This window comes from Oncorhynchus mykiss, chromosome 29 (assembly GCF_057628025.1).
Source record: "Oncorhynchus mykiss isolate SJ-2025 chromosome 29, ASM5762802v1, whole genome shotgun sequence".
NCBI lineage: Eukaryota > Metazoa > Chordata > Actinopteri > Salmoniformes > Salmonidae > Oncorhynchus > Oncorhynchus mykiss.
Genome location: NC_143050.1, coordinates 44,990,386 through 44,999,387, shown reverse-complemented (window position 1 = coordinate 44,999,387; position 9,002 = coordinate 44,990,386). Strand labels below are relative to the sequence as shown.

The following is a 9,002-nucleotide window of genomic DNA, read 5'->3' as shown; positions in this document are numbered from 1 at the left end:
TCTCAGTCGAACAGACAGGTCCTAGTTTTGTCGCACGTGGACTACTGCCCAGTTGTGTGGTCATTTGCGGCAAAGAGGGACCTAGGTAAATTGCAGTTGGTCCAGAACAGAGCAGCACGTATCGCACTTAGATGTTCACGGAGGGCGAATGTCAGTAACATGCATGTCAATCTCTCCTGGCTCAAAGTTGAGGAGAGATTGACTGCATCACTATTGTTTTTGTGCTAGGTGTTGAAGGTACTGCACTGTCTGTTCAAGCAGTTGGCACACAGTTCGGAGACTCATCAGTACAACACAAGACATGTAATCAGACGTCTCTTCACAGTCCCCAGGTCCAGAACAGAGGCTGGCAAACAAAGTATTAAATAAAGCCATGACTACATGGAACTCTCTGCTACCCCAGGTAACTGAAGCTAGCAATAAAACTATATTTAAAATAACAGAAAATAACCTTAAGGCAAAATGTGGACTGTGAAGAGCCATCTCCTGTTTATAAAGCATGAGGCAGAGGCAGGAGATTATGTAGTATTATGTACACTGAGTACACAAAACATTAGAAACACCTTACTAATATTGAGTTGCACCCCCTTTTGCTCTCAGAACAGCCTTAATTCGTCGAGGCATGGACTTTACGAGGTGTCGAAAGCGTTCCACAGGGACGCTGGCCCATGTTGATTCCAACGCTTCCCACAGTTGTATCAAGTTGGCCTGATGTCCTTTGGGTGGTGGACCATTCCTGATACACATGGGAAACTGTTGAGCATGAAAAACCCATCAGCATTGCAGTTCTTGACACACCCAAACCGGTGCGCCTTGCACCTACAAACATAACCCATTCAAAGGCATTTAAATATTTTGTCTTGCCCATTCACCCTCTGAGTGGCACACATACACAATCCATTTCTCAATTCTCTCAAGGGTTAAAAATCCTTCTTTAACCTGTCTCCTGCCCTTCCTCAACACTGATTGGATTTAATAGGTGACATCAATAAGGGATCATAGTTTTCACCTGGTCAGTTTGTCATGGAAAGAGCAGGTGTTCCTAATGTTTTGTACATTCAGTGTATGTTTTATTGGTACCAAAGTATTATACAGCATTAATACAAAATTATTTACATAAGTAAAAATATATTCAAGTAAAAAAAAAGGAAAGGTGGATTGTTAGATTGATATCCGGGATACTTACATACACATGGTTAAAATACTGTGTTTGGGGGACATTTCAACAGACAATGCTCTGCAGCCAAAAACAACCAGTGCAAGTGGGCTCTTTCACCTCAGCTATGTGAAATAGTTATCTTGCAATCAGTGACAAATCCAGTCACAGCTTGTAGACTTGTTTACGTGCTGCTGTGCGGTTTGTTGCTACCTGCCAACTTTACAGTTTTTACTTTTTAATTACCGTTTTATAGTTACATTTTTTTCCTCGCTCTACTTTTTTCATTCAACTTTTTCACCCCGGACGCTTTATCTGGACGTGGTTTGTCAGGACCTCCACCAGCCGAAGCTAAGTAGTAACATTAACATGATGCCTTCTAATTGCAGTCACTGTACTCGTAATATACAGGAGAACAATTGCCTTACGGCGAGGATATCTGTGCTGCAAGCCCAGCTTCAGACACAATCGTTAGGCAAGGGTAATTTAAGTGTAGTACAGATAGTAGTATAAATAGTATAAATCCCCTCGCACAGTCCCTGTAGCCAGACAACTTTCTCATGGCTTCTGGAGGAAAATGCTGTAGGAATGCTCAACCGGTGTTGCTCATTCAGCCGGCAGAAACTTTCAACCGGTTTTCCCCATTAAGCATCGAGTTGGAGTCTGAGGCCGAGCCTTCTCTGATCTACTCCTCCCGTTACGGGGTCTGAGACACCGAAGCCTCCACCATTAGCTCTGACAAATTGAAAACCATAGTCATTGGCGACTCCATTACCCGCAGTATTAGACTTGAAACGAATCATCCAGCGACCATACACTGTTTACCAGGGGGCAGGGCTACTGATGTTAAGGCTAATCTGAAGATGGTGCTGGCTAAAGATAAAACTGGCGAGTGTAGAGAGTAGAGGGATATTGTTATCTACGTTGGCACCAATGATGTTAGGATGAAACAGTCAGAGGTCACCAAGCGCAACATAGCTTCAGCGTGTAAATCAGCTAGAAAGATATGTCGGCATTGAGTAATTGTCTCTGGCCCCCTCCCAGTTAGGGGGAGTGATGAGCTCTACAGCAGAGTCTCACAACTCAATCGCTGGTTGAAAACTGTTTTCTGCCCCTCCCAAAAGAATTTGTAGATAATTGGCCCTCTTTCTGGGACTTAACCACAAACAGGACCAAGCCTGGCCTGTTGAGGAGTGACGGGCTCCATCCTAGCTTGAAGGGTGCTCTCATCATATTTACATAAGATGTTTTTATAAGATGTTTAATGCTAGCCAGCAACTTACCTTGGCTTCTTACTGCATTTGCGTAACAGGCAGGCTCCTCGTGAGGCAGGTGGTTAGAGCGTTGGACTAGTTAACCGTAAGGTTGCAAGATTGAATCCCTGAGCTGACAAGGTAAAAATCTGTCTGAGCTGACAAGGTAAAAATCTGTCTGAGCTGACAAGGCAGTTAACCCACCTTTCCTAGGCCGACATTGAAAATAAGAATGTGTTCTTAACTGACTTGCCTCGTTAAATAAAGTTGTAAAAATATATATTTTAAAAAATCGTCAAAATCGGCGTCCAAAAATACAGATTTCCGATTGTTATGAAAACTTGAAATCGGCCCTAATTAATCGGCCATTCCGATTAATCGGTCGACCTCTACTAGAGACAGCAGGAGAGGTGGAGATACTCTGAATGATCGGCTATGAAAAGCCAACTGACATTTCCTCCTGTGGTGCTGTTGCACCCTCTACAACCACTGTGATTATTATTATTTGACCCTGCTGGTCATCTATGAACATTTGAACATCTTGGCCAAGTTCTGTTATAACCTCCACCCGGCACAGCCAGAAGAGGACTGGCCACCCTCATAGCCTGGTTCCTCTCTAGGTTTCTTCCTAGGTTCTGGCCTTTCTAGGGAGTTTTTCCTAGCCACCGTGCTTCTACACCTGCATTGCTTGCTGCTTGGGGTTTTAGGCTGGGTTTCTGTACAGCACTTTCTGACAGCTGATGTAAGAAGGGCTTTGTAAATAAATATGATTGATTGATTGATCACAGTGTATAAAAAAGTGAGGAAATGGTATCAGTGGCCTGCACTGGTACACTGCAACACCAATGGCTTTTTCAATGACGCTAGCTGTATGACAAATGGCTACACGCAACAACATGAAAAAAGTTTACAGGACCATCTTGGAGTAGTCAGAGAAGAACATGAAGGACGTTTTACCTGATGAGGTATCACTGTGAAAACTGATATGCGATGCTTGGCTTCCACCACTGTAAAATCATCATATCAATGTTGTGTTAAAGGGACATTACACTCCAAAATAAACTTTGTCATGTCTTCAGGCCTCAAAGTTTGTCTAAAGTCAGGATGAATTCACAACCCTGTAGCTATATTGGCTCCCGAGTGGCACAGTGGTTTAAGGCACTGCATTTCAGTGCAAGAGGCATCACTACAGTCCCTGGTTTGAATCCAGGCTGAATCACATCCGGCCGTGATGGGGAGTCCCATAGGGAAGCGCACAATTGGCCCAGCGTCATCAGGGGTAGGCCGTCATTGTAAATAAGAATGTGTTCTTATCTGACTTGCCTAGTTAAAGGTAAAATAAAAATATGCGTCAAACCCAAATAAATTGTGGCGTATAGCGGGATGTACAAAACAGATGTTCTAGGATGACCTAGGACACTACTTTTAAGGTATCAAAACATCTGACAAACTTTGATTTTGGAGTGTAATGTAACCTTTAACTGTTAAAGGCAAAGCACTTTATTTGAGGTACAAATGTACCTTCCTCGTTGAGTCTGTTTGAGCACCTGTGTGTGAAATAGAAAGCTCAATGAGGCTGGAGAGAAAATGTGGGTCCCTGTCAAATAGGTTTACACGGCTACACCTGATAAACAATGGCATGAAAGAAAGAGGGACTGCACAGAAACATTATTGAGACTCATCTGTGGATAAAAAACATTTGACAAAAAAAAACTATAAATAAGAATCAAGGCTATACATCAAGTAAAAATATATATATATTCAGCAGAGCTGTCCGTGTGCTCTTTAACGTATCTCTGAAAGCCTTGATTTTACACCAGAAAATATCATATTGTGGATGATGATAGAATGAAATATACCCAATTCATCTGTTGAAATATGACCTCAATTTCTAGTGGTCTTCAGACAGCCACGGACCTCAGACTGGGTTCATAATGAAAGTTTCAACCAAGTCCTCACCTCTATTAGACCAACAGCTGCAGTCAACCTGCTGATGTTCCGCAATGATGTAATTATAATCAGTCTAAAGTCCCATTGTAATGACATCAGTCTTAAGAGCAAACAAATTAATTTGGTCGTGATATTCCATTCACCTCTTCGGGCGATATGGACTCTTCATGGGCTTTATCGATAATAGGAAGTGGGCAGCCAAAGAAGTCCATGCCGATATAGCGTGGGTATCCTTCCAGAACCGTCACCTCCACCGGGTCAAACTTCCAATACTGCATCCCACTCAGGAAATGAGCATATCCTGTCAAGAGGACAAAGGGTCAACATTTAGTCCACTGCAGTTCAACAGAATTATCATGATTTGTACACACACACACACACACACACACATTTTCAATGTCAGTGTCACTTTAAATGCATTCAATGACAGCAAAATGAACCCTGATGACTCGGTGGCTCGCGACACGTACAAGGCAAGCAGGTACGAGCTCTGCAAATCCACGAGGGAAGCAAAAAGACAATTCAGTCTCAAACTTGAAGGCAACACAGGCTCGAGATGCATGTGGCAAGGACTACAGACTATCACGGACTAAAGGCAAATCCAGCTGTGTGGTGCCCACCGAAGCCTCCGTCCTAGACAAGCTTAACACATTCTATGCTCGCGTCGAGGCATCCAGCAATGCTCCTGCTGCTACGGGCAACCAAGTGCTTTCGCTCTCCGAGGCATGAGGAAAACTCTGAAAAGAGTGAATACACACAAAGCAGCCAGCTCGGATGGCATCCCTGGCCGCATCCTCAGTGTGCTGACCAGCTGGTTGGCGTCTTTTCGCACATAATCAACCTGTCCCTGTCCCAGGCTGTAGTCCCCTCCTGCTTCAAGGAGACCACCATCGTCCCAGTGCCCAATAAAAACAAGGTGACGCCCAAATTACTAATTGCCCCGTCGCACTCACCCTGGTCATCATGAAGTGCTTCGAGAGAGAGGCTAGTCATGGCCCACATCAAGACCAGCATGCCGGGCACACTGGATCTACTTTACATCGCTACTCACACAGCCCTAACACATCTGGACAAGAAGAACACCTATGTGAGAATGCTGTTCATTGACATGCCCTGATCCACATCATTGGGACTGCAGTAGAAAGTCAGCAGTATTAAATTCATTGGAATCCACATCACAGAGGACTTGACGTGGACCAACAACACCACCACTCTTCCCACTGGGCACACACCGGTTGAATCAATGATTTTGTACGCTTCTATGTGGAATTTTCAATGCAATTTCAACGTATATATTGGTTTGATGATTATGTTGAAATTAGATTGATGTAGCAACCTTTTAGTCAGTTTAAGTCAATTGTAACGCTTGTCGTCTGGGGAAGGAGAGGAGGACCAAAGCACGGAGTAGTAAGTATCCATATTGATTTATTCAAAAAACAACTGAACACTGGAACAAAATAATAAACGTGAAATATACAAAACCAAAACATTTACGGTGTGGCCCAAACACTCACACGGAAACAAACACCCACAAACCAAAAGAGAACCTCAGGCTACCTAAGTATGATTCTCAATCAGAGACAACTAACGACACCTGCCTCTGATTGAGAACCATACTAGGCTGAACACAAAAACCAACATAGAAAAACAACCATAGACTGCACACCCCAACTCACGCCCTGACCATACTAAAACAAAGAATAAAATAACAGAACTATGGTCAGTACCCCCCCCCCCCAAAGGTGCGGACTCCGGCCGCAAAACCTGAACCTATAGGGGAGGGTCTGGGTGGGCGTCTGTCCGCGGTGGCGGCTCTGGCGCGGGACGTGGACCCCACTTCACCATAGTTTTTGTCCGCCTCATCAACCGCCCCTTGGCCTCTTATGAGCGGCGACCCTCGCCTCCGACCTCAGACTGGGGACCCTCGCCACGGGTCCCAAATGGACGGGAGATTCCGGCAGCGCCGTACAGGCGGGAGACTCCGGCAGCGCCGGCGGCTCCTGGCTGGCTGACGGCTCCGGCGGCTCCTGGCTGGCTGACGGCTCCGGAGGCTCCTGGCTGGCTGGCGGCTCCGGAGGCTCCTGGCTGACTGGCGGCTCCGGAGGCTCCTGGCTGACTGGCGGCTCCGGAGGCTCCTGGCTGACTGGCGGCTCCGGCGGCTCCTGGCTGACTGGCGGCTCCGGTGGCTCAGGACAGACGGGAGACTCCGACGGCTCAGGGCAGACGGGAGACTCCGGCGGCTCAGGGCAGACGGGAGACTCCGGCGGCTCAGGGCAGACGGGAGACTCCGGCGGCTCAGGACAGACGGGAGACTCCGGCGGCTCAGGACAGACGGGAGACTCCGGCGGCTCAGGACAGACGGGAGACTCTGGCGGCTCAGGACAGACGGGAGACTCCGGCGGCTCAGGACAGACGGGAGATTCCGGCGGCTCAGGACAGACGGGAGACTCCGGCGGCTCAGGACAGACGGGAGACTCCGGCGGCTCAGGACAGACGGGAGACTCCGGCGGCTCAGGACAGACGGGAGACTCTGACGGCGCTGGGCAGGAGGAAGGCTCTAGCGGCACTAGACAGGCGGGAGCACCTGTAGGGAGAAGACGCAGAGACAGCCTGGTGCGGGGGGCTGCCACCGGATGGCTGGTGTGTGGAGGTGGCACCGGATAGACCGGACCGTGCAGGCGCACTGGAGCACTTGAGCACCGAGCCTGCCCAACCTTACCTGGTTGAATGCTCCCCGTAGTCAGGCCAGTGCGGCGAGGTGGAATAGCCCGCACTGTGCTGTGCTGGCGAACCCGGGGGCACCATGCGTAAGGCTGGTGCCATGTACGCCGGCCTGAGGAGACGCACTGGAGACCAGATGCGTAGAGCCGGCTTCATGGCACCTGGCTCGATGCCCACTCTAGCCCAGCCGATATGAGGAGCTGGAATGTACCGCACCGGGCTATGCACACACACCGGGGGACACCGTGCGCTCCACCACATAACACGGTGCTTGCCCGGTCCCTCTCGCACTCCGGTAAGCACAGGGATTTGGCTCAGGTCTCCTACCTGACTTAGCCACACTCCCCATGTGCCCCCCCCAATACATTTTTGGGGCTGCCTCTCGGGCTTCCAGCCGCGCTGCCGTGCTGCCTCCTCAAACCGGCAATATTTGGGGCGGCGATATTCCCCTGGAATCTCCCTCCCAAGTCCAGTTCTCCAAATATCGCTGCCTCTCCTGCTGCTGCCCATTACCACGCTGCTTGGTCCTCTGGTGGTGGGTGTTTCTGTAACGGATATCCTCCTCTTCGTCTGAGGAGGAGTAAGGATCGGACCAAAGCGCGGTGTGGTAAGTGTCCATATTGATTTATTCAAAAACACAACTGAACACTGGAACAAAATAATAAACGTGAAATATACAAAACCGAAACAGTACTGTGTGGCCCAAACACTCACACAGAAACAAACACCCACAAACCAAAAGTGAAACCCAGGCTACCTAAGTATGATTCTCAATCAGAGACAACTAACGACACCTGCCTCTGATTGAGAACCATACAAGGCTGAACACAAAAACCAACATAGAAAAACCAACATAGACTGCACACCCCAACTCACGCCCTGACCATACTAAAACAAAGAATAAAATAACAGAACTATGGTCAGAACGTGACATCAATGTATTCAAGTTTTACCCTAATTTCAATGTTCACTACACTGGTTGAAATGAAATAAAATCAGTGCTGGTTAATCACTTTTTCAAATCCAATGTATTTTCCATGTTGATTCTGTCACAATACATTGACAAATTATGTTGAAACAACGTAAAGGGTGCAATAGCGTCTCTACTTTCTAAGGCGGATGAAGAAATTCGGGCATCTCAGTTTCTGTTGCGTTTCCGTACTGAAGGTTGGTGAGGAGTCAAACGCAGGAGAGCAGAAATGTCATTGTAGCGTATATTTAATCAGGGCAAGTCCAAAAAACACGGTACAGTACAATTCCCCAAAACAACATCCAAAGCAATGGGAACTAACAGTACTCCCGTAAGGCACAAAGACACAACGCACTTTACTATAATAACCACACACGAAATACACTGAGGAAGGCCTCCACAAGCAACAAGAAAAATAATCCTGCACAAACCTAAGCGGGGGAAACAGGGGTAAATATAAGAAATTAAAGCAAATGAAAACCAGATGTGAATGAACCAAAGACAAAACAAACAGAAAAGGAAACATGGATCGGTGATGGCTAGTAGGCCGGCGACACCGGCCACCGAGCACCGCCTGAACAGGGAGAGGAACCACCTTCGGTGAAAGTTGTGACAGTTTCAAGGTCTCAGCTTGAAGAGAAGAAGCCTCGTGAGGTATTGGTTAGTCACTAAGGAGCTAAAGTTAATGATGAATAATGTAAATCATGCTTATATGACTTTTTTGTATAGCTGTATATAAGAGAACTAACGGGACTGCCCCGGGAGCTCCAGACCGACATGTACTATGGTGCATTAAGTTTTTTGGAACATCTCCAACTTGCTGATAATAAAGAATTATTCATTTAATAGTGGTAATTTCAATGACAAAACCTTCTCACAACTTTCTGAGGATGGTGCAGGATAGTTGGTTCGCTTTGGAACATTCTCAGCACATTTAAGGAACTTGACCAAA

The 9,002-nt window shown here is 47.0% G+C and overlaps 1 protein-coding gene across 2 annotated transcripts in view; it reads right to left on the bottom strand.

The window, feature by feature from the left end:
• Positions 1 to 1,464: 1,464 nt before the first annotated feature.
• Positions 1,465 to 9,002, bottom strand: part of LOC110509487 (stromelysin-3) — a 46,117-nt gene continuing 38,579 nt past the window's right edge. The window contains exon 8 of one of the 2 annotated variants that reach the window (XM_021590380.3): positions 1,465 to 4,660. In XM_021590380.3, the coding sequence (XP_021446055.3) occupies positions 4,476 to 4,660 (185 nt within the window). In that variant the 3' untranslated portion in view covers positions 1,465 to 4,475. The remainder of the gene's footprint in view (positions 4,661 to 9,002) is intronic. The other variant, XM_090227324.1, reaches the window with a different exon arrangement.